At 39.3% G+C, this 26,466-nt stretch overlaps 1 protein-coding gene and 1 long non-coding RNA gene across 2 annotated transcripts; one reads left to right on the top strand and one right to left on the bottom strand.

The window, feature by feature from the left end:
* Positions 1-36: 36 nt before the first annotated feature.
* On the bottom strand, positions 37-19,358 carry LOC113020764 (nuclear GTPase SLIP-GC-like). The gene is made up of 21 exons (XM_080300310.1): positions 19,281-19,358; positions 19,003-19,115; positions 17,338-17,362; positions 17,102-17,182; positions 15,760-15,847; positions 14,966-14,983; positions 13,686-13,890; positions 13,347-13,565; positions 8,190-8,393; positions 7,918-8,093; positions 4,174-4,267; positions 4,003-4,090; positions 3,763-3,884; positions 3,347-3,520; positions 3,106-3,260; positions 2,860-2,977; positions 2,619-2,727; positions 2,387-2,517; positions 2,092-2,173; positions 1,834-1,915; positions 37-1,525 (listed from the first exon to the last, which is right to left on the bottom strand). The coding sequence occupies exons 1-21, from the start codon at positions 19,345-19,347 to the stop codon at positions 1,456-1,458; spliced, it is 2,421 nt and encodes an 806-aa protein (XP_080156436.1). The 5' UTR covers positions 19,348-19,358; the 3' UTR covers positions 37-1,455.
* A 1,788-nt stretch (positions 19,359-21,146) lies between these two features.
* Positions 21,147-25,566, top strand: LOC113023096 (uncharacterized). Its single transcript, XR_013908516.1, has 3 exons — positions 21,147-21,304; positions 22,987-23,121; positions 24,399-25,566. It is a non-coding gene; the product is annotated as an uncharacterized LOC113023096 (long non-coding RNA).
* The last annotated feature ends 900 nt before the right edge of the window (positions 25,567-26,466 follow it).

Here is a 26,466-nt window from a genome sequence, read left to right as displayed (position 1 = left end):
ACATCTGTGAATCATTCAGAAAAATGGAAGAAAATGTTGATGAAAGACTGATATTTATTCTGGTTCTTTAAAAAAAGATGATTTTCCTTTAAAAAAATAAAATAAAAGAAAACAAACAAAAATAACAACAACAAAAAAACAATGCCCCTAAGAGTAAGAGTAATGGGGGTTACAGCCAATTCAGGGACTTATATCAAAGACTTTAAGCATTGAAAATGTATTCACAGAATTAAAATAACATCTGGTTATAATATTATGAGTAAGGGTGTACAACTGTTTTTAATTTTTATTACTTATATTTTAAAAACTGAACTTGAACAAAAATGACTGGACATGGCATTTCAGGATATTGCATTGCATTAAAAACCCAAACAAAAGTATAATTGATTTCTAAGGTAAATTGGGGATTCAGATTGTAAGACACGCTTTTAGAAATAATGTGATAATATATTTTCATACAAAATACACTCAGTTCTTTTGTGGGGACTCAAATGGCACAGGATACTTGGAAAGACCTGCAACAACAACAATGGCTGTTAGGTGTGACAGAGGTGCACCTTAGACAAACTCAAATTCTGTCAACAGCACACTATGTTGTCAAAATATCACAACAGAGTCCACTGATACTACTACCAAAACAATGTTCATATAATAATATTTTTTGTGAAGAATAAACATAGATGACAGGTCAGAAAGATTGTAGGGAACAAGAAAGCAACAATTAAAAGAGCATGACAAGAAGTGTGAATGTGTCCTTGGAAAAAAAACCCAGAAACTTTAAGTTTTACAAATAAATTTATGACTAGTTGTGTTTTTCATACACAAATCCATCTTATCCTAATTCAGATATTGTTTTTAAGAAAACGCACCCTCTGCTGTGGCTCTAATGTATGAAAACCTGTCAAAAACACATATTTGTGTGTGAAAGGTTGAGATGAAAAACTATTATCTCATAATAAAAATCTTAAATCAATGGTCTGGATGACTTGTTACCTTTAAATATTTGTAGGTAAATACAATCACAGTTTTAATTGTAATTTTAGATAAAATACATTGATGTTCCTTTTAATTACAGGGGAATTACGCGTTAGTTGTGGGCTGTATTATAAAGTGTTGCCATGTTTTTACCTTCTGTGATAAGTAGACTGATTTTACATGTACTGAAATGTACTATATAATTGTCATTGTCATCTGAATGAACCATAACCAAACTCATGAAATAAAAGCATTAAAGTAGATCAAAACAATGTATGTAGAGTGATGTGAATCTCTTTCAGTTTTTCCTCCAACTTCTCTGCTAGCCTCAAGATTTAAAACATTAAAAGAGACAGATGTCTTACAGAAATAAAAATCCAGAATCACTTATGACATTCACAAAATCAAAGTCAAATGTCACCAAAGACCAAATAAAAACAACTGAAAAGGACTGAGACCAAATCAGATGTTTTCTTTGTTTTAAACAGCACTTCCTCTGGTAAGACCTGTTTGTGTCCAGGCTTCTGCAGTTACTACCTGGTCAGCAACTCTGAAACATTAAAAAAAGAGAGCAAAGGTTTGACAATAAACAATAACCAATGAACATAATATAATTTCTACATTTTAAAAATCGTAATATTGCTTGTAAAACTCCTCACACTAAAGAATACTAATGGCTATAATTAGTTTAAATGTTGAATTGCAGATTCCCCTAAAATGGACTCATTGCAGCCTCTCAGCTGATCATCATACTTTGGCTTAAAATAATTGTTAACATTGTTAAGAGCAAAAATTATTTATTTTTTGTAAAATTTTTAATATTTAATGTAATACCATTGATAACATATTAGGAGTTACCCAGTAAGAGACACTTCATCATCTGGAGTGCCTGGAAGTTCATCATAACGTTTCTTCACCATATCAAGCTCTGTTGAAACATCTGAAAAACAAATTTGAATTTTTATGAATCAGTAATTTATAAGTTAATTTGAAAAACAGATAAATAGTTACACAGACGAAGTTATCAGGTGCAAGATTGCAAAGATAAAGAGAAAAGGATGGAAGCATTATCAAGCACTTGGAACCGATGTAATTACAGCAAACTGTCCTGTTTACCTGGGAGTGAGCTCCCATCAGTCTTGAATGAAAGTTCAAAGGATTCCTTCATAGTAGTCTCCAGAATCTCAAGGATGTCTCTCTAATTTAAAAAAAAAATGTATTCACTTATCACAGATCAAATATTGTATTAAAGTCATATTAAATTACATTTAGAAATTTCTCAGACTTCATTTAAAACATAAATGGAAACATAAATTTTTGTATAAGTCTATTCCAGTTAAACACAGAAAAAGCCTTCAGGTGAGCTATAACAAAATACGGTCATAATATTTCTTCATAAAACAGGACAAACCCTTAAACTGCGTAACTTCTCCAACATGGTATTTTTTGCCTGCTCAAACATGTCCTTTTTTGAGTGCACATGGTTCTTAATAGTCTCCCTCATGTTGTACAGCGTGTCTTTTCCACTAAATTCTGCAGCCTCTACAATAAGACAGAAAACTCCAATCAGATTTCTCTTGCTGAATAATGATAAATATAAATATGTGTTTTAGTGCCAAGTTGTGAATAATATTATCTCTTACTCTTGTAGCCTTCTTCCATAATGTTCACAATTGTCTCTGTCAGACTGCTGTAGACTTTTTTCTTCTGTTCCCGGATCATTCTGTTCAGTTTTGCCTTAATTTTTTCTTCCTTAGACACAAAACATGAAATACAGATGAACGTCGTTTTAAATTACATCAAGCTATAAAACTAATTTTTCATTTTTTCCTTTTACTGTACTTTACTGTTTGAATTGATGTATAGGAAAGTTTCATCTCTTACCTCTGTCTTGAGAAATCTGAGCTGCAGTTCAGTATTTTTGTACTTTTCAATCAGAGAATCAGTGTTAAGAGAAAAAGTCTTGATGACTCCATTGAATGCTCCACATTCTGAGTCATTTCTAAAACATGTAAACATTGTGGTTATTAATGGCAGAGTTGGCAAGTTTATATTTGAAAATTGTGATATGTTATAAATTACATATCTTGAATAATATTATGTGACTGTTTAGAACTTGTCTTTTCTTACGGGAAGGTCTTTCTGAACTCTTCATCAATGCTGTCAGTCAGGCATGAAGCCAACATCATGTTAAGGTTAATTAGGGTCTTGTTCTTTGGTTTGTAGATGCCACCATTCTCAACGACACACTTCAGTACCTTGTGAAAACCACCACCCTTCTTTCCCTAAAACAAAAAAGAAAACGGAATTATTTAAATACATACTCCTGTAAAACCTGTTGTTTTGTTACACCTAGATTTAAAATACATACGTGATACAAGAAGTTCTTGAGTTTTTCTCCGTATGAACATTTGGATTTCTCAACGCCATCATTAAGACATTTTTCAAAGGCCGTAATGGTCTCTTCCATTTCTTTGTTGATATTTGCTAGTTGAAGGATCATGTGTCTCTCAAGTTCTGAACACACCTCACCTTTTTTATCATCCTGAAAAATATTTGAAGGAATAAAACCATAAACAAAATACTTATTATTATTTCTTCTCTATAAACTCCACTTGGCTTTAAGTCACTCTACTATAAGTAAAACAGAACGGCAAAAATACAATCAATTGATCACTTAATAACCTATAAATTAATACATAAAAAAACACAATAAGAAACACAAAGACATTTGATAAATCCCAACATGTAAGAGAATGTTGTTGTGTATCTTTTACTTGAACTTACCACTCCTCCGGAGTTGGCTCCTTGAATCAAAGCAAGAATCCCATAAGCTCCACTCACATAGTTTACTATCTCAGAGTGACAGTCATTGAGCTCTTGCAAAAATCTCTGAAGTTTGGTTATTTCTGTTAAGAAGAAATTTCAGTGCCACAGTTTGACATTACATATTTTAATTCAAACTAAACGTTTTTTTCTTTCAGTCAGAGCAAACTAAAACAACATGTGCATCAAGACTTCACCTACCAGTTTCTTTTGGACTTAGATGCTTCCCTTTTAGGAACTCTCTGGAGCTCACTGTGAACACTTTGAAACTGTCATCAGTGAAGTGTTTCTGGGGGGAAAATGATTTAATTTTAAAGCATCCTTACAACTGTGGAGAGTCTGTATTATTTTCTGTAAGCCTATAAAACTCACCTTAATCTTGGTTCGCTTGTTGAATGCTTTCTTTACTCCATCCTTGACTTGAATGTTTCTTTTAACTATTCGATCATGGATATCAGCTGATGAACTACATGAAATTTGCATATATGTACTGTTATCATCATCACTATTATTATCACCATCATTAATTTGGGGCAGGCTGGGTGGTTTTGATTTACTCTTGAGTTATGTCCACATGTCCACGGGTATTTTTGAAAACTGAGATTTTTTGTCTTCGTTTAAAAAAAACCCAATCCACATGTGCAGTTTAAAAAATATATCTCTGTTCACATGTAAACGCAAACACAAAGTAAAACGCTGTCAAGAACATGCCAAATCCTAACCTTCTTGGGAGTGAACAGGTAAACACAAAACCTTAAGTACTTCTGAAAAGTTTTGGTTTTTCTGAAAAGGCAACTACTTTTGTGTTACTTTTCAAGTGCCATTTTCAAACGCTTTCATTATTTGAATAATGTTAATAACTAAAGACAGTATTTTGGATTTTGCCTCACTGGTTTATTCAAATAAGAACGAAACTGACAATCAGTGTTGGTCAAGTTACTTGAAAAAAGTAATCAGTAACTAATTACTGATTACTTCCCCCAAAAAGTAATCCCATTACTTTACTGATTACTTATTTTCTAAAGTAATTAATTACTTAGTTACTTTTTATAAACACAATTTACAACCTGAAGAGGTGATAAAGCGATAGATCTCTCAGCCCAATTCTACTTTTTCTGCATAATCCATCATACAAAATGTAATCAAATGGAAAAGTCCTTTTTTAAAACTTGTTTTATTCGTTTTAACTATTTAACTTTATGCATCAAGCAAAAATTTAATTAAATTTTATATGCAACATTCTCTGACTGGAAGAAAACACAGCAGAAAATAAATAAAGTCAAAGACTAGCGCTCCTGTTGCTCTATTTTCACCTGTAAAGCAGGAGTAGGGTAGGCGGAGGTTTCCCCTGGTGCAGGTGTGCCGCAGCGGTCAGTGGAAGAATCCGCGAGTTTCTCTGTGAATTTCCCATTATGTCGTAGCGGACTTGGTGCTTGCTTGGAAGTTTAGGGGGTTTTTTCGCTGTAAAAAGAATTTTTCTTCCCATGCACAACGGACACTAATGTTTTTGTCACTTTTTATGGAATCAAACTCAAAGGTCAGTACTTCCACGCTTTAAACGCTGCACGCTCATACTCTCTCCCACACTCGATATATTATCCATTGTTGATCTGCACACAGAACGTCGTCGATCTGTCACGAACGTCGCACTCGCTTATGTCACTGTCATGAGACATTCTCGCAAAAAAAAAAAATCACGGTTTTAGTAACGCAGTAATGCAGCGTTCCTACGGGAAAGTAACGGTAATCTAATTACTGTTTTTGCAACAGTAATCCCTTACTTTACTCGTTACTTGAAAAAAGTAATCGGATTACAGTAACGCGTTACAAGTAACGCGTTACTACATTAGTCTGAGTGATTCAAAATCATAAGTCACAGCGCTGTGAAATATGGCTGGTGTAGACTCACAATTTAGGAATAGACAAGATGCATACAGCATACAAATATTTAATTTAAAAAAATTAAATTTATTCAAAAACAACGACGTGTTGGCATCGGGATTTGGCTTCTGTTTAATGTAGAAGCCACGTCCGAAGTTCACTCTAGGGGTGTCCAAATTCATAGACTGCATCCTCCTGAGGACCCGGCCTTCGCAGTCTACATGGGCCGGGTCCTCAGGAGGCCGGGTAGGCCAGAAGTGAGCAACTGTGAAATTGGACGATCTAGCCTTCAATTTTGCGTCACCAGCTGTCTCGGAGTTTAATAAACTCAGTCGTCTGCTCCTTGCTATCTAAAATATAACAGGACACTGGCATAAATTCTCGATCATCTCACACTTCTGTTTAATCAGTTTTCTGTTTGACGTTTATTCAGCTGTGTAAAAACCCTGGAAGAACCCACCCATGGGATTAATAAAGTTTTATTTAATCTACTATAATCTAATAATTTTAATCTCAGCCAAAATGATTTACACAAACAAATAAAACACTGAAAAAAGCCAAACAATAACATTTTCAGTTATCTAAGTGACTTTATTTGATGAGATCATGTTTAACCTGATTAGCGAAAGACCGCGGGAGGTTTGAAAACAATGTGCCAGGAGTTTGCTGTTCTCGAGCTATCGAGCTCCTGGGTAACAGACGTATCCGAAAAAGTCGGAGCACTTTTGCAAATATGTGATGTTTTGATAAACTGCCGCCATTGTTGGAAACTGGAATTGTCTTGGCCGCGCTATGAATTCTGGGATATGGTGGGCCACGAAGGATACACCCAACCCATCCTTCAAATCTGGGGAAATGAGGGACGCATTCGTTGGCCGCATTCGTAGGAGTCTACGAATTTGGACAGCCCTCATTGCGTTGCTGTGATGTAATCGGCCAAGAAATGCGGCCTCAGCAGGATGCAGCCCATGAATTTGGACACCTCTTCTGACTCCTGTCTTTCAAAATGGAGGGACAGTAACTGCGGGTGTATATGTAAGCGTCTAAAAACTGCAGATAGTAAGATTAACAGCAACAGTATACTGTGTAAATCCACCATTGTAGAAATTCATTTCATCTAAACAATATTTTGGTGTACAGCATGATGTCAAAACGTTGCGTGACGAAATCTCTGTATTCGAGTTAAACACAGAAACGGAGTTTTCAAAAATATCCACGCTGGCACGAGTTAAAAAAAAAAATCTCAGTTATTAGTGATACAAAACACAGTTTACGTGCGGACAAAAAGCCCAAACGCATTGGAAAAGCTGCGTTTTCAAAAATACCCATGTAGGTGTGGACGTAGCTTTGGTCTTCAGGTGGAAATGTGGGAGGCTCCCTTTCTGACAAAGCTGAGCTTTCCCTGGCTGTTGCACACCTGTAACTCATGGTCATCGCCTAAATTGTGTTTAAAGACTGGCTGTGGCACTGCTTCTCTGCCACCTTAGGGTGTTGCTCTCCACTAATTCACCAGTTCATTTTATATATTTCTTTCATTGTAAATAAACCTATTAAATGTCATATTAGTTGTGCAAGTCTGCCTTGCGGATCCAGTTTATAATGATATGACTTTATTTATTTAATGTATTTATTTTGACTGTTAAAAAAAGCCAAACAAACTCGCAAATATGGGAGACTGGTAGCATTTATTCTAAAGCACTTGGAGATAGGCCAGCATGTTTATTTGGATCGTGATGTCACCACACGCTGACATGCTCACATACAAATGGTTTTTTTTGTCACAGCAACTATTTTAACTTTGTTGCTGAAGGACAGTGTAATGGCACTTTTGCTTTACAATGTAAAATTGTTGAATTACTCGACTGTAAGGACCAGGATATGCACGATTTCCTATAATCTCATAGATTATGTGCAACATACATTAAAGCTGCCACGATGTCAGTTTCATCTCTTTCTCCTCCTGCTCTGCTGTTATTGCTCACCCTCTTCTCTCTTGCTGTCCCTCTACCACTGCCTTTCCCACTCTCCTCTATTCCCTTCCCTCTCTGTGTATTACTCAGTCCACCATCTTCAGTAAACTTTATAAAATTGTATCTGCCTCTCAGACTCCTTTTGACCCAAATGTTCTGTATTAATTACAACAAAGGCTCAACCAAGTGCTTCATTTTTTCTCTAGCCTGCATTGATCTTACATGAAAACACCTTGTAGTTGCTCAGCATTCAAAATGTACTTACAGATCATCAGAATCATCAAGAAGATCAGACTTGGTGCAGATAAAGTGAATTTGCTGACATTCGCCACCATTTCCAATGAGGCCATGTGCACTTTTTAGAATCTCCCAGGCCTCTTTCTCTGATGCTGCCCGAGTAATTTCAGCCACAATCCACACAGTAGAACAATCTCCAACAATCTGAAAAAAATTATAGCACGTCAATTATAAATAATTAATACAAAAGATGTTAAAACAACACCAGAAAAACAACAAGAAGTTGATGTGAAAAATTACTTGTCTCCACATTTCGCTCCTGCTCTTGCAATTGCCATTTCCAGGAAGGTCCACAAGTGTGACATGCTGGAGAAAAGGATTGTTTGGCACCCTGACAGTCACACACTTCACTAGCGGCCAAAACCACTTTTTTCCTTCATTGCCTTCTCCTTGTTTTGAATCACTTCTTGTGTACTTGACAAATTGTGCAGAAAGTTCATTAGCCTGCAATAAATAGTAAAAGCAGTGCAGTTTAATTTCAGTCCTCACAGAATGTGCTTTATAGAAATCATTAAAAAGTCAGTGACATAAAAAAGGTTAAGTAATTAGTGTTAAGTTTTAGATTTAAATGATCAGATTGTGTCATGTACAAGCTTCCCCTTGTGTTATATTGGACCAAAAAAAACATCAATCAAATCCAAAATGAAAATAGATTTTTAGGATTTATTTAATTTTTATTCTCTATTTAAATCATGCTATGAACACTCTTGTTCTCAACAGCCAGTATTACTATTAGCAGAAACTACTTCATGTCGGCATTTTGCACAGTTGTCCACTTTAACTGACTGTCAGACACTGATTTACTTTGTGGCCACTTTGATTCAGTCTTTGCTGAATTTGCTCAGCAGTGAATTTCTACGGTGCAATTTAAAGTGTAAGAGTAGGTTAAAATAGGGAACTGATCACTGTTGTGTAAAGACGTAAAGGTTCTGACTGCGATTTAAGAAGAAGAAGAAGAAGAAAATCATGCTCTACAAAACCAGACCTGGACCAGTCTTGGGTCTTGTTAACCACAGTTATTACAAGAAGAGATTTTTTTCTGGAAATGTGATCATCTAAAGATCATTGTGGGATCTCAGTAAGATCTGTTTCGATCAGTGGATCTGTTTTCAGTGTTTTGTTTTTTGGACTTTTGACTCTATGCTGCATTGTGGCGGACCACCAGGTGGCTCCACTCACAAGTTGAAAGGAAGTGTGGGGGTGGAGATTTTGGCACTGACTATATGTGAAGTTCTGTCAGTTAATAAAGTTGTTGGAGTGAGACACTGAGACCTCTCCTGTCGTTGTTAATTACCTCCACATTGGTGACCCCTGTAGTGAACATGCTAAGGCTCGACGACGAAGCCAGCTCTGGCCTGGAAGCATCGGCGGCCGCCGGACCTTCACCTCCGCCGATGGCTGCGTTTGCTGTGGCGCTTAAATTGCCGGATTTTTGGCTTCACGATCCTCCTTCATGGTTCATGCACGTAGAAGCTCAGTTTGCTCTTCGTGGAGTTTCAGCCGACGACACCAAATACCACCATGTGGTGGCCTCACTTGACCCGCTGTCAACCCGCCGTGTGATGACTCTCCTCCGGGATCCCCCAGCCCAGGGCAAGTATGCCGCCCTCAAGGGGCTGCTGCTGCGGCGTTACTCCCTCTCTGATGCTGAGCGGGCCGAGAAACTCCTTTCCATCGCGGGCCTGGGCGACGGCACCGCCCTCGAGCTCATGGAGAGCATGCTGTCCTTGCTGGGCGCGGAGGACGGAGGATTTCTCTTCACCCACCTCTTTCTTCGACAGCTGCCGGCTCCAGTGCGCGCTGGCCTTGCCAACTCCCCGCTATTGGCCACGAAGGATTACCGCTCCCTTGCGGAAGAGGCGGATCGCATCCTCCTGGCTACCAGGACTTTCGGCGTCCAGACGGTTATTCAGGACCCACCAGCGTTTTCCCCCTCCCCCTCACCGATGCTCCACGGGCCCTCCGACTCGTCCACTGTGGCCGGAATCGCTGCACGGCGGCACCGCGGAAAGGGGCTTTGTTTTTATCACCAGCGTTTTGGAGCGAAGGCACGGCGCTGCCTCCCGCCTTGCAGTTTCCAGACCCAGGGAAACGGGCATGTCAGCGCTCTGTAGCAGCCGCGACCGCTGGCAACAAGGAAAGGCTGCTTTTCTTAGAGGACTCGCGCTCGGGGAGGCGTTTCCTGGTGGACTCCGGCTCACAGAAGAGCCTTCTTCCCCCGGCTGGCTCGGACAGGCTAGCTGAGGGTTGCGGGCCATTGCTAACAGCGGCTAATGGCTCTCCCATCAAAACCTTCGGTGAAAGGTTGGTGACTGTTTGCTTTCACGACCGTGACTTTCAGTGGAACTTTGTTGTTGCTGCTAGCTCTGTGCCTATAATAGGCGCTGATTTTCTTTGTGCTCACGGACTACTGGTTGATGTGGCTAACAGACGTTTAATTGATGCTGTGTCCTTTTCCTCATTACCCTGTTTGACTCGGGGTGCTCAGCCCGTGGTGCATGCTAACTCAGTAGATTCGGGTGACGTTTTTCAGTGTTTGCTTTCTGAGTTTCCCTCACTCACTGTCCCCACTTTCTCGAGCACGGTGACGAAGCATGGGGTAGAGCATTACATAACTACAGTAGGGCCCCCGGTGTTCGCGCGCGCGCGCCGCCTCGACCCCGCCAAACTGGCTGTCGCTAGGGAAGAATTTGCCACCATGGAGCGTCTGGGCATCGTGCAGCGTTCGAACAGTGCCTGGGCTTCTCCGTTACACATGGTGCCTAAATCTGATGGTCGGTGGCGACCTTGTGGGGATTTCCGCCGTCTTAATAATGTCACGGAGAACGATCGTTATCCCATTCCCCACATCCAAGATTTTTCCGCCCATCTTGCGGGGACCTCGGTTTTTTCTAAGATCGATTTGGTACGGGGATATCACCAGGTTCCCGTGCGCGCGGAGGATGTCCCCAAAACCGCCGTAATTACACCTTTCGGCCTTTTCGAGTTTCTGCGCATGCCGTTTGGCCTGAAAGGTGCCGCCCAAACCTTCCAGCGGTTGATGGACTCGGTCTTGCGCGGGCTGCCCTTTGTTTTTGTATATCTTGATGATATACTGGTGGCCAGCAGCTCGAAGGAGCAGCACATGTTCCATCTGCGTCAGGTTTTTCAGCGTTTGGCGGAGCATGGACTGATTATTAATCCGTCTAAATGCCAGTTTGGGTTGCCCGTTCTCGATTTCCTTGGGCACCGTGTTTCCGCCGAGGGCGCGGTTCCGTTGCCTGACAAAGTCCGAGCTGTTTCGGAATTTCCGCGTCCCACGACTGTTAAGGCACTGCAGGAATTTTTGGGGATGGTGAATTTTTACAACCGTTTTCTCCCCAGAGCGGCACATCTGCTGAAGCCCCTTTATGGGGCGTTAAAGGGTAAAAAAGCTAATGACCCCGTTGACTGGTTTCCGGACAGCATCCAAGCGTTTTCTGATGCTAAGTCAGCGTTAGCTAATGCTGCCCTTCTGGCCCACCCATCCCCCTCAGCGCCGATTGCGTTGACCACTGATGCGTCGGACATAGCGGTGGGTGCGGTGCTGGAACAGCGAATCTCGGGTGTCTGGCAACCGCTCGCCTTTTTCAGCCGTACGCTACGTGACAGCGAACGCAATTACAGCGTTTTTGACAGGGAGCTACTGGCGCTCCACCTGGCATCTCGTCATTTCCGGTTTTTTCTCGAGGGTCGTCACTTTACCGCATACGTGGACCACAAACCCTTGACGTTTGCCATGTCCAAGGTTTCTGATCCATGGAGTGCACGCCAGCAGCGCCAGTTGGCAGCCATTTCTGAGTTTACCACGGACATTCGGCACGTGGCTGGTAAATCCAATCATGTGGCTGACTGTTTGTCCCGTGCGCTGGTTTCTCCCGTCTTTCTCGGCATAGACTACTCCGCCATGGCTGCCGATCAGAGCGGTGACCCTGACATCCTCGCGCTTAAATCCACCCAGACGGGCCTCATACTGGAGGACAGACCCGTGCAGGACGGTGGTCCCCTCCTCGTCTGTGACGTTTCCACCGGCCGCCCTCGCCCTGTGGTTCCCGCTTCCTGGCGTCGTCAAGTTTTTGACTCGGTACATGCTCTCTCTCATCCAGGGGTCCGGGCCTCTGTTAAACTGGTCAGCTCTAAATTTGTTTGGCCAGGCCTTCGCAAATCTGTTAAGGAATGGGCGTCGGCGTGCATTCCCTGCCAGCGCGCGAAGGTTCATAAACACACCAAGGCGCCCCTGGAGCCGTTCTTTATACCCGGCAAACGTTTCGATCATGTGCATGTCGATCTGGTGGGTCCCTTGCCGCAGTCACAAGGTTTTACGCACCTTTTGACTGTTGTTGACCGGACCACCAGGTGGCCGGAGGCGGTCCCCCTGGCGTCCACTACCGCAGCAGTGGTGGCCAAGGCGTTTTTGTCGACCTGGGTCTCGCGTTTCGGCCCACCCGCGGACATTACGTCAGACAGAGGCCCCCAGTTCATTTCCGAGCTTTGGTCGGCCATGGCTGATGGACTGGGGGCTAAAGTCCACCGCACAACCGCATACAACCCGCAGGCTAATGGGATGTGTGAACGGTTCCACCGGTCACTGAAGGCTGCCTTTCGCGCCTCCTTAAAGGATGGCAATTGGGTTGACCGCCTCCCGTGGGTTTTGCTTGGGCTGCGCTCTGCGGTTAAGGAGGATCTCGGCGCTTCCCCAGCTGAGCTAGTGTTTGGTCAGCCCCTCCGCGTGCCTGGAGAATTCTTGCCTGAAAATCCTCCTCCCTGCTTCGATCCATCGGTGCTCTCTCTCACCCCGCTTTTGCACTCGCTTCGGGTTCCTGGTCCGGTGCACCATTGCGTGCCTGACACCTTTGTTCCAAAGACTTTAGAGACTGCTAAGTTTGTTTTTGTCAGGCACGATGCCCACAGGACACCGCTGCGGCCGCTGTATGACGGCCCGTTCAGGGTTAATTACCTCCACAGCATTCTGTTTTCAGAAGTGAACTTTGTTTCTAGCTCTTAGTCTTTTGTTAATTTTTTCAGTTCCCTTTTGTGTTTAGGTTGTGCTAGTTTCACCTGTGTGCCCTTCCCAGCATTGCCACTGGGTAATCTATCATGGCTGTCTGTTATAGTAGTAATATGATGTTATTACGTGCTACGTCGTCTCACTCACAGCATGACTATTATGTAATTTCTTCTGCTCCTTCTGTATTACTAGCAGTTGGTAACCCATTTAATTAGAGCAGGTAGTTATGGGATCTCAGCATAATCTGATAATTTGGTCAGTTTCCTTTTGTGTCCAGGTTGTCCTAGTTTCACCTGTGTGCATTTCCCAGCATCCCCAGTGTGTAGTCTATCATGGCTGTCTGTTATAGTAGTAATATGAGTTTGTCTTACTGATTCACATGTCAAAATCTTTCGCCTGGATTGGAGAAATTCTGGAATTTCTTTGAAATATTTGTTCTCCATGAGGTTTTCAAAGGACCTTTTCCAGTCTTCTCCATACAGTGCTGTCAGCTTTTCAACAGCATCATAATAATCATCGTCTTCCTTTTCCTGATTTTTATTATTGCCAAGAAGCTGATGCTGAAATGACCACAACTCATCGTTCCACTCCTACAAAAATAGATGACAAGCAATTTATTGAGGTATGTACCCAACCTTAAACCGCAAGAACTGGACTCTAACACATGTTATAGGTTTAAGTAAAAATCAGACTTTCAGAACTCATTTTACCTCCTTTGTGATGAACTCAATTTCTGCCTCATACTTTGTGCTACGTGTATTAGCTTCCACTTTGATCATGACTGAGGTGCAGGCATTGATGCTTCCTGAGGGTAAAAGATTCTTCTCTTTGATGATGGCATTTATCAAAGAGCTCTTTCCAGCCCCAGTTTTACCAAAGACGCCAACCAGCTCCCTCTTGTCTGTCTCCAAATCACTAGGGATGGGTATTGATAAGATTTTAACGATTCCGATTCCATTTTCGATTCTGTTTAACGATTCGATTCCTTATCGATTCTCTTATCGATTCTTTTTTTTTTAAAAAGGAGAACACTAAAGTCGATTAGCTTAGAACTTTGTTTTATATCTTCTCTTTGAACAAGATAGAAATTTAGGAGTAACATGGCCTTACAAACCCAACAGTGAGATCTTAAGAGATCCAGCCTATGGCTTTTCAATGGGGTGTCACAGGGTCCCCAGGAAAAAAATGTATATGTAAAATAATAAAATAAATATTCTCCTGTAGCAATAACAAAGTTTAACATAAATTATTCTGTAGCAATTACACAAGAATATCCAGTAATGTCCCTGCCTACAATTAAACACATTCACTTACCAAAGTGAAATCGGGGGCATCTGCTGTGGCAAATGGGTGCAAGCCTTTGACCACAAACTTAGACACTGCTGGTTGACATTCGTCTATCCTGGCCTGAAAGGAGACGCTACCGGTAGACTGCAGCGAGAACTGCCAGCATCTGAGCCAGCCAGACTCTGTCTCTCTCATCATGGTTATCTAAATGCAACGCACAGTAATAGCAGGTTTTGTAATAAGGTAAATCGCGCTAACATAATATGCAATGCTAATTGATTAGTTACCTGCAGTATTAACGGGAGAGGACGTGGAAACGCTACCGCTGCTGCTGGGTTGAGCTTCGCTAGTCCGGAGCGGATCAAAAACACGACATTCGTTGAAAGCAATCGCGTGTTTTTTGAGCAAATGCTTTTGCATATTCGTAGTGTTTCCTCCCTTTGATGAAATCTCTACTTTGCAAGTATTGCACGTTGCCCTGTTGTCATCCTTTCTCATAAAGTGTAACCAAACTTTTGAGCGTTTGTGCCGCTCAGGCGCCGTGTTTCCTACTGGGTAAAAGACGCTACTCAACGTGATGACGTCATTCGGGGCGACTGGAATCGATAAGGGAATCGTTTTTAAAAGTGGCAAACGATTCCAAGGAATTGAAACAGTGGGAACCGGTTCTCAACAAGAACCGGTTTTCGATACCCATCCCTACAAATCACTGATCTTTTTCCTGTTGAACAAGATTTTAAATATGGGTTAAACGATTCAGTCATGAAAACATTTTTAAACATGCTTTAAAAGTGAGCGTTTAAAAGAGAGTTATAATCATGGTAGTGATTTTTCAATGAATCATTACTAGTTTTATACACTGGTTCCACAAATTGTTTATTATATGTTGTTTTATTTTACTACTGAATTATTTCAGCATCTATAATTGTACTGCTGTATGTCAGCAGTCTGTGTCATACAATCTGACACAAGAAAGGAAAGAACCAAAAGGATTCATGTTCAGGCAGCACGGTGGCATGATGTTTAGCACTGTTGTCTCACACCAACATCTGGCTTGGGAACTTTTTATTTTGAGTTTATCTCCATGTTTGCCTCGGTTCTCTCCCGGTACTCTGTCTTTCTCCAACAGTCCAAAGACGTGCAATTAGTACTGATTCTAAATCCTCATCAATGTAGTTACTCATTCCTGTGACTGTTTCTTGGTGTAACCAGTGTGACTTCCATGAAGTGTGTTTGGACTGAATTATTTTAATTGTTGCGTTCATGTGAATATACTGCTCATTTTTGTGTGAGTCAAGACTCTTGAAAAGGGACCATCTTCTCCGTGTGACTCAATTACACATAACTAGCAGCTTCTGAGGATGTTTTACAAATATTTTCTGCATTTTTGCTTTCTTTAAAAACAAACTCTCTGTGATTTGTTTGTGAAACTGTCACGTGATCAGGAGTGGAACCAGGCCCATACATTACAAAATATTAAAAAAACATAATACTCACTTCAAGAAAGCACTGAGTTTGTCTTGGTCATTTAGTCTGGCATGTACAAATGTCATGATGCTTTTCACATCAGACAGTATGATTGATTCTGTGGACATAAAAGTAAAGAAGTATTTATAAGGAATTATAGACTAGAATAAACAGAAAATGTAAAATCTCATGTTAAAAAAACAAACAAAGCAAACCTGTGTGAATTAGAGTATATCAGGACCATAATGTGACCACTTACCAATTAACCCTAATATACCATGCATCATGTGAAAGTTACATTTTGACAAAAGCCCAAAGAAAAAGTAATTTCTAGTAGGGCTGGGTATCGTCACTGATTTCTAGAATCGATTCAATTCCGATTCACAAGGTCCCGAATCGATTCGATCCACGATTCGATTTAATTCGATTCGATTCAATTCGATTTGAATCTGGGAAATTTTGACAGTCAGAAATATTATAATTCAGATCATTACATTTACATATTTTTGCATCTATAAAAAGGAAGCTGACACTCGCAAGACTTTATCAAAGGTGTGAGCGCCACAGCAGATGCCTTTGTGTCAAAGTAGCTGAAGATAAAACACAGAAAAACATGAAGGTGATTTTCCTGGCCTAGATTTTATAAAAATATTCTGCAGTACATAAAAACCAAAGAAAACCATTAATCAGCACATGAACATTACCTCTGAAAAAGTTTACATTTGTTCAGTATTGAACAGCAGAAATTAGGTTTTCTTTTCGGAAGTATATAAAACAAAAAAAAAACGTAGGCCGACAGCGCTGTAAACAACGGTAGACTTGTGCCTAACAAGCAAGCGAATAATGAAGTACAGAGAGAGAGAGAGAGAGAGCTGTGCATCATGGTGGAAGCAAAACAGTAAAAGTCAGAGTGAATTCATGACGATGTTTATGTGAAGCGTTTGGATCTTCTTTTGCTGCTGGTTCGGTCAATATTGTTTGGAGAGACATCAAACTAACAGCTTTATGATCAGCGCAAAAAGGGCGTGAACACAAAGCGCGGACCCGCCGACAGATCAGAATCAGCGAGCTGTCAGCTTTCAGCCCCGACTGTGAGAAAGGCGACATCTAACTGATTCTGATCTGCGGGTTGCGCTGTGTGTTTAAGTCTTTGTGCAGAATCCCTGTACCTGCTCTCATTTACTGTCTTAACTGTTTGGTGGTTGTTGAAAGTTTGTGAGATTTACGTTATCCAAGCCAGAATTGATTTTAATCGATGAATCGATTATAAAAACCCACCCCTAAGTTCTAGCATCAAAGATGTTGGACAAATTGTGCTGCACAAAGGTTTAACCCTTAAACTGTGACACTGTTTAGTAAGAAACGTAAATACCTTCAAATCCTGGCATAGACAGACGTTGTCGCTTAGCTGGTGACTGCAACCTGTCACTTTGAAGGTCTGATTTTCTCTTTCCTGATTGGATAAAAACAACAACAAAAAATAAGAAAAGAAAAACGTGTTTCTCTCAGTAAATCTATTCTTAGTAAAGTTATGTAGATTGCAAAAAATATTTGTGCCTTTAAAACAGAATAATATGAGATGCAATAAATACGATGCATGTGTCTCACCTGTATCACTTGTGGATGGCAAGACCTGAGGATGAATATGAGTTATACAGGAAATTATTACTATTTGCATTGGTATTGTTCTTTAACAGCATTTAAAGGACACTAACATATAAGTTTTACAATCAACAAACTTAAATGCAGTTATTTTTTATTAACCAGCAGACTGATGAAAAATAAATTACAATAACCTTTTTCTTACTAAATATCAGTGATCCGACGAGACAGTTGTTTTATATAATTAAGTCCCAGTCCCAATGGAGCTTTACTTTGTCTCAGGCAGTTGGCTCATATGTCTGAAATTCAGTATAACCCTTACCTGAACCACATCAGCTGCTTCTTCATGCTCCTGTTCAGACTGCAGATAAAAAGTGCAAAGCAGTGTTTAATATTAACCTCTTAAACATGTATTAAAATTGTATTTGTCGTATGGACATTCAATCTGAAGGAAAAAACAGTTTTAAACTGACTTGAAAAGAAATGACTGTTTCCTGATTTGAGTTTTGTTCTTCCTGCCACAATCAAAACAACTCAAATTATATTAGTTAAGAATTAATAAAATTACTCTACAAATAACTACTGCCAGTGAGATGCTGTCAAACACCAGTGGGTCGCTGGTGTTCGCTCTCTGCGGTAAACTATCACTTCTTGTTCCAACACACAGTGATGCTTTTATGTAGCTTATCTGCGTAGCCAATTTAATTAAAAACTTAGAACTTATTTCAAGGTGTAATCTTCACACACTCTGTGTATTCACTCTGTGTATTCACTCACTGTGTCTTCAGTGGTTCACTAGCTTAGCTTGGCCATAGCCAACTCATTAGCAGCATGGCCTTTTCACCTGTCCCTCCTGCACTTTCCTGCTCATTGTGTCAGATGTTTAGTTACTCCTCAGCCTCCTTCAGCAATAATGATACTTGCAAAAAATGTAGCCTATCGGCAGCTCTGGAGGCCAGGATCACAGAATTGTAGACTCTGCTTCACACCCTTAAAAATCCCATAGCTATCCAGGCCTCTTTAGCCCGTGCAGCTAAAGGTAGCTTCCCAGAGGTTAGCTCCCTCTGGCAGATTGTCCTGAGCAGTCGGGGAAACAAGATGACTGGGTGATGATGAGGAGGAAGCATAGTATTAAACAGATGCCCCGGGCACATTGCTAACCCATTCATGTCTCTAACTGTTTTTCTCCAAATTGATGAGACACTGCTTACCTTAATGGGAGGTCACTAAAATTAATACTGTATGCTTAAAGGCAAAAGAAAGGAGTTTTACTTTGTCTCAGGCAGTTGGCTCATATGTCTGAAGTTCAGTATAATTCTTACCTGAACCAAATCAGCTGCTTCTTTATGCTCCTTTTCATGCTCCAGATAAAAAGTGCAAAGCCAAATATAATGAGGACTTAAACATGTACAAATTTTTTTTATTTCTCGTATAGATACAGATAGATATAGATAAAGATAGAAAATCTCAAGGCAACAAAATAGTTTGTAACTTTGTGTTTTGTTTTTCCTGTACAATCAAAACATTGTAAATCCATATTAGTAAACATTTAACAAAAATTACACTGCATAATATTACTGCCAGCACATTTTTCAATATCCAGATAATTCTAACAAAAATTCAGCGCTGTACACTAAAATAACAATGATTGTTTAAAAAAAATGTAATTACCTTTAACAGCTTGAGGTTCTTCTTGAATCTCATTCTTGGTCCAGCTTTTGTGATCAAATTCTCAATTTCTCGATCATCAAGCTCACAAATAATTCCTGCGTCAATTTCTTGATCTGTAATTAAAAATAAAGTTGCAGAGATCAAGATTATTCTTAACTTGTTTCAGGAATACTAAATAAATGAAAAAGCTATGGGCACAGATCTGAGCTGTTTTACAGTTTACAGATCTAATCAGGATCAATATCTGTACCCATCACAGATTCACGTTAATACTTTACCTTTAAATTTCTCCACCCACTCACTTAGCCCCCATTCAGCCAGTTTGGTTCTTACGAAATCATCCATGACCAAGAAATGAAACTGTAAGATAAAATGCAATATTTAACCAGACAATACTGCTTTAAAGATTAGATATTGTGACAAACGTCTCCATTAATGCAATCAGAGACACTGATATTAAATTCAGATTAAAAGTTCAAACTCACATTTTGTTGAAAGTAATGCTGGAAAAGGCTGCTGAGGGAGATGTGAAGTAAGCAGTGAGACACAAACAGGAAACAGGCGGGAAGAAAGAAATCGAGCAAAAAGCAAAGTCCACAAACTGGAACTGTGTGGCTCAGACTGCACAATTGCAACTGCATCTATACATAAAATAGAAATGTAAATCCAACATGAGTAAAGTGAGCGCAGGGAAAAGCAGAACTGAGAAAAGCAGGAAGTAGAGATATGTTTGCTCAGCGTAGATGGGAGTGGCTGGCAGACAGGTAACAACCTGCCTCGGAGAAAGTGGGTTTTTGTTGTTGTTTAAAATAAATCAAAGGGATTAAAGTTTTCAAATATTATAGGTTAAAACAAGACAAAAACACAGTTTTATGTATACTTAAAGTACACAGGAAGTCAAAACATTAAAAAAAGAAGAAAAAACACTTTCAGCGGTTCCCTTTTTCAGAAGAGCTCATAACAACAGACAGCTTCATATGTTAGTAATTTGTGCAGCTAATCAGGATCAAAGCAGGGATCTTTCACTTCTCGGGCAAACAGAAAAATATCTATATTATGGAGCCACTAACGTTAGGCAAAGTTGCCTAACTAAATTAAGGTACTTAGATTAAAAATATCACCATAGTTTTTATTATATGCTGCCACATGTTGGCTATGTACGAATAACAAAGGTGTGAGACAATGTTGGGTGAACACTTTGTAAAAAATTCTTAATTCTTACTATTCCAGTCAGTCCAATTCAGTTCAATTCAATTTCATTTGTAGAGCCCCAAATCACGACAACAGTTGCCTCAGGGCTCTTGGTATTGTAAGGTAGTGTCAGGGCTCTGTGTGCGGGCAGGCGGAGATGAGGATCCAAATGCAGGACTCGGAAAACAGAATGCAACTCAAAACCTCAGCTTTATTGCTGGCACGAAAACAAAACATGACGTGAACACTGAGAACAAAAACACACAGGCATAATCTGAGGGTATGACGTGACACTGAGCAAGGGCAAACACAGGGCTAATATACACAGGGAAGTAATCAGGGAATGGAAAACAGGAGGGAGACACAGCTGGGAGAGATAGGGGGAGCGAAGCTGGACACACTGACTTAAGACACAAACCTTCAAAATAAAACAGGAAACAACAAAAGGACGCAGATTGAGAAACACGGACTTTACACGGGCAGAACTAAACCTAAACCAGAATAAGCTGGAACATACTAAATAATCATCATCATCATTATAATCATCATCATACAATAGATCAAGAAAATAACCAAAAATACAAAATCAAACCAAAACATGAAATCTCAAAATACTGGGTCAAAACTGACCCAGAACCGTGACAGGTAGACCCTACAACAATACATACAGAGAAAAACCCAACGATCTTATGACCCTCTATGAGTAAATAGAGATAGTGTCTGTCTCCCGAATCCAAACTGGAAGCTGGTTCCACACAAGAGGGGCCTGAAAACTGAAGGCTCTCCCTCCCATTCTACTTTAAATACTCTAGGAACAACAAGTAAGCTTGCAGTGGGAGAGCAAAGTGCTCTAATAGTGCTCTAATATGGTACTACACTGTAAAAAAAATCCGTAAAAATACAGTACAATCTACTGTATAAACGTGAAGGAATTTTCCGTATTAGTCATTTACAGGTATTTTTCTGTATTTCTCAACTACTGCAATGCATTGTTGGAAAAAGAACCTGAAAAGGAGGGAAAAGTAAGCGCAAGAGCAGCCATTAGGCTTCTTTCAGGCTTCATCTGGATTTTGGATTCTGAAGTTGGAGAAACTGCCTTCAAATTTCTGTGGTAAGTATTAAAACTCATGTTTCGTTTTATTAAAATAATGTTTTTCAAAAGACTCCGTGTTTTTATTTAGAAAGAATTGTTAATTTATTTGTTAACTGGTTTCGGCTGTCTCCAGACAAGTCAGGAATATTTTGCTGACTCATTTTTTAAAATAATTGTTATTTAGGTTTAACATGACTTAAGCTTTATTTTAGTTAATGTTAAAATAATTTTTACTGTGATACCACCAGTTTTGCCCTTCAGTGGCTGAACCAGTTTTCATAAATATTATAGTTAGCTGTCTGTGTCTCTCTGGGTATTACACAGCTGTGACTGCTAACTAGCTAATTAGCGAAAGTCAGCGATGTGGATAACTGGGAAAGTGAGAACTTCATGGTTCTAGAAATTATTCTAGGACTCTAATAAGTACTGTATCAATACCTGTGTTTTACAGTTGGCTCTACTGTACACTTAAAGGGTTTCAGGCAAAGTTACACTAACCCTAGTTTAAGCCTCAGACCTTCCTGGCTGACGCTAACAAATGCTAATGTTAGCCTCTGATTTGGGCTGCTAAAGTAAAGACTTTTAGCTAGCTGACCAGCATAGATTATTTCGGTGGTTAACAGACTGTAGTGGTAAAATTATTGAAAGTATAGTTTCACCTCAGCACATTTACAATTACAGTATGTCTATTTTGTAGCACATAGAAATGTTTAGTTAATATTTACAGACAGACACATTTTCCCTGTAACTGTGTTTTTACTCCAACATTTGTTGAAAATGTAATTTATGAAATGCTGAGCAGCATTTCTTGTATGTGGAATATTTTTGTCACCCCACTGTGCTAATGTGATTAAATACTAAAAATTATTACTAAAAAAATTCAATAATAAATCAATAATAACTATTTCTTGATTGAACTATAATGTTTTTTTTGTTTGTTTGTTTGTTTTTTTTGCTTGTCCCATTTGGTTCTTTAGCCATCAGAATTGTTGTCTGAAGACCAACAAGGATACCCAATGGATTTACTTTGCCAAATGGATCATCGTGGCATTGCCGTATTGGTCCATTTGGTCGATCTTTGTTTTTATTATTTATTATATTTTATTTTCAGATGTTACAGACGGGACAGACATGAGTGAGGGATAGGAAAGGGAGAAAGAAAGAGGAAGGAAAGGAAAAACAGAAGGGGAGAGGGACAGTGAGAAAGGGGAAAAAAATCTCCTGGATCACCTGTTGAGAGAAGAATAGAAAACAAGCAGAAAAAAAACAAAGCAACATACTAAACACAACACCATCGCATTAATCTAGCTAAGTGTAAACAGCAGTAAATACTAAATATTCAATGTTGTTGTGCAGCACGCAGGACAGATGTGCTTCGAAGTAGCAGCCAAGAAAGGTGTAATTTGGGTCTACGAGCAGTGAACACCCGTGTGCATACCTGTGTGGGTCAGCGCGCTTGTATTCCAAAGGTTGAACTATAATGTAAGCGCAGTGCTGGTGTGCAGGGGCTCTATATGCCTTGTCTACATCAAGCTTTTAGCCAAATATAAGCAGAGATATTTGTATCTTTCTTAAAAATCCAAATCCTTACAGATTATTTGAGAAATGGATCAACAGCTATCACTACTTGAAGCACTTTAAGTCCTGCAGTGGAAAAATATCCCTTATTTCACCTTTGATCACACACTTTGGTTTTCCAGTGCAGAGCAATGGCCAAGAAAAGGAAAGACTTCCCCGAGTGAAAAAAAAGATGAAGATACAAGCTGGTGATGATCCAGAGCAGCTGGTCTCAGGAAATGAAGAAAAACCCTGATCACCTTCTCTACAAACACAAGGTGAGTTTAATGTTGTGGTTGATTTAGTTTTTCAAGGTATGTATGTTACTTTAATTATAAACTGCTTTTGCTGCAACAGAATGGTGTTATGTGTATGCAACTCTACGTGAATTATAATACTTTGTAGGGCTGCGTGATATGACCAAAATCTCATATCCCAATATAAGACGTATCTCTCCTGATAACGATATATATCACAAAATAGTGCATTTTCTGTAAATTCTGTGATTCTCGGGCAACTCGACTTATGTGAAATGTTTTCAGTTGGGCGTCGTGTACCTGGAGTCGAGTGTTTTGACCGATGCATGAAACTATACATTTTTAGACATGAGTTTAAATGGCCGCCATTTTCTTTCTGAGTATTTATTACACGGCGTGCTGCAAGGAAAAGCCTGTTCTAACGTTTGAGTCTAAGGATTATTTTGAGCACCTGACGACTCTTTTTTGCTTTTCATTCGTAAACTCTCTCGAAACTCTTTCATGTGATTCTTGTGTAGGTGGTTAAAGAGGTTTGTCGTGTTCGAGTGGTGGTGGGGACCAGTTTGTGGCATAATTTGCATAGTACAGTTTTCTGGGGCGTGTCAGACTTTTCATAACCAAACCATGTCCATGCTACAGAGGTAGCCCCTCATTTAACAATAAGGTCCCCGATTTCTTTTGACTGGTCCTTCTGGTTCTGCCTCATCCTTGCTGGCCATGCTGGTATTCTCTGTGCCTTCATCTGCGTGGTGACTGTAAGCGCCATTTATAGTTACTTGATGTTTTTATTTGAGGTCATTTGTTTGATGCATATTCTGAAATTTTATGTTTGAGAATAATGTATATCATTTAGTTTGAAAAGTCTCAACAGAAACTTGAGCTTTATTGTGAAAGGTTTATGTGGAAAATAAACAAGCGTACGGCGGAGCCACACGATGGTTTTATCCTCATTGTTGGTAACGAAAGTACGCGTAAAAACAGTCACTTGTCCGTCCATAGTGTGGTTATTTTAAGTATAAGAGAAGGAGAGAACTTTAAGAAATAATATAGCAACTACAGTGACCATCAAAACCATGAAAAAAATATTGCCGTAAACAGTTTATTTTGCAACACCACAAAACAAAGAATAGTGTATAATATGAAACGATAGACATTTTTATATCGTAATCTGATATATATCGTCATATCGCACAGCCCTAATCCTTTTTTTGTTTATGTTGTTTATGCTCTAGGTAAAAACAAATTATAAAAATACAAACTTTTTAAAAATGTCTTGTTGTTTCTCTTTTTTTCCTCAGAATAAATTGCGACTAGTCTCAATGGCTGACACGGAGGAGCAACACAGCGACACGTTAACTCCGACTGCTGCAGTTCCTGTATGAACTGAGCAACTCTTAAAATCCAAGGAAAAGCTGTGTGTATTTTACTTAAAGCTCAGATGGACCTTGATGTACTAACATGCAGGCTGCATTCAGGACTTTGTCACACTGTTATATGAAGAGCGGTAACAAGACTTTGTAGTAATTTGTCTTACTATTGTCTTATTTGTTGTGATTTAGGGTCTGTGCGCACAAGCAGAGGTTTTTGTTTGTAACTGTAACCTCGTTTTCAGAGCCTTGTCTAACATTTAATGGTCATGAAATATGTCAGACTTTTTCCTCTACTTAACCAGCTTAGAGAATTTGAACACCGTGGAGAAAAAGGTGTGCATTAAGGATTTTGAACTATGATGTTTAAGTGTTGTTACTGCTGAGGATTCGTGGACACAGATCCTTATTCACTATGCTGCTGTTTACAGTTTAACTTTTCATCAGAACAAGCACTTCTAATTATACTTTGCTCCTCACTGACAAAACAAGTCCCGTAAATACACTTTTATCTTTAAGTTTGGGACAATAATCTGTCTTAATTTATTATGTGTTGTAGTTATCATATGGGGAAAAGTCCTGTGGTTATCCATCAGTCCTGTTCGAATAAACCCAAAGTTCAGGAACATCTTCTTTAGATCTGTTCAGTTGTATTCATGTGGCACCACTTAAACAGTCAACAAATTTTGACTCAAGTATGTTATATTGTAAGGTAAAGAGCCCAAAGAGTTAATCTCAGACAAATGTTCACACAAATGTGAATTACATTCACTTCATTAATGAAGTGAATGTAATTCAGTAATCAAAGGTGTTTGGCTATAACTGACTACATGTGTATACTGTATCATAAGTGGACAGAGATGGATGTAAACCACACCTTAACCATTTGGCTGAGGCAAAACTACCACAAGGCAGTGATTCTAACTCAAAGGTACTCTGGATATTATTAAATGTGAACATGTCGTTAAATATGACATTTTTTGTTTGTCAGGTGTCCTGTTTGAAGAAAACACTTGGTAGCCACTTGAATGAATGTAAATAAACACATTTACATGAGGGCAACCTGATTTCAAGGAAATAAAAATGCTCAAATTTGAAAGCTTGTGAGTTATTTTGTTCATGTATCAGCTGTTTAGTAGTTTTATGACAAGATGGATGCTGTCATTATATTTTAGTATAGTGTTTGAGTTAAGGAGAATAAAAGAATATTTAACATTAATTGTACCAATGTTGTTGTGTACGAAGCACAAATTAATTTAAGTTTTAATTTATGAATTTTTGAGTACATGGTGTACTAGGTTGTAATTGCATAGAAATGTACGTTTAAGGATATAAAGAACTATATTTAATGAGTTACAGTGAAAAGAAGTGCTTGGAAATAGTAATATAAACAGAAATTTCAATTTTTCTATTAACGGAAAATATCAGTTAATGATACAGAAAATATACTGTGAATAAACGGAATTTTCTGTTTTATAGCTGAAGGAAATGTCCGTAAATAGTACAGAAAGTATACTGTAAATCTACAGAATTTTCCGTTTTATCATTTACAGAAAGGTCCGTCAAACCTCCGTAAAAAAACAGAAAATGTACTGGCAGAAAATTACCAGGACATTTTCTGTTTTTCTACGGAATATTTTTTTACAGTGTACAAGGTCATTAAGATAAGATGGGGCCTGATTATTTAAGACCTTGTATGTGAGGAGCAGGATTTTGAATTCAATTCTGGATTTAACAGGAAGCCAATGAAGGGAAGCCAAAACAGGAGAAATATGCTCTCTCTTTCTAGTCCCTGTCAGGACTCTGGCTGGAGCGTTTTGGATTAACTGAAGGCTTTTTGGGGAGTTTTTAGGACATCCTGATAATAATGAATTACAGTAGTCGAGCCTGGAAGTAATAAATGCATGAACTAGTTTTTCAGCGTCACTCTGAGACAGGATATTTCTAGTTTTAGAGATACTGCACAAATGGAAGAACGCAGTCCTACATATTTGTTTAA

The sequence above is a fragment of the Astatotilapia calliptera genome, chromosome 4 (genome assembly GCF_964374335.1).
Source record: "Astatotilapia calliptera chromosome 4, fAstCal68.1, whole genome shotgun sequence".
Taxonomy (NCBI): Eukaryota; Metazoa; Chordata; class Actinopteri; order Cichliformes; family Cichlidae; genus Astatotilapia; species Astatotilapia calliptera.
The sequence above is the reverse complement of the archived record's forward strand: the minus strand, read 5'-3'. Positions and strand labels throughout refer to the sequence as shown.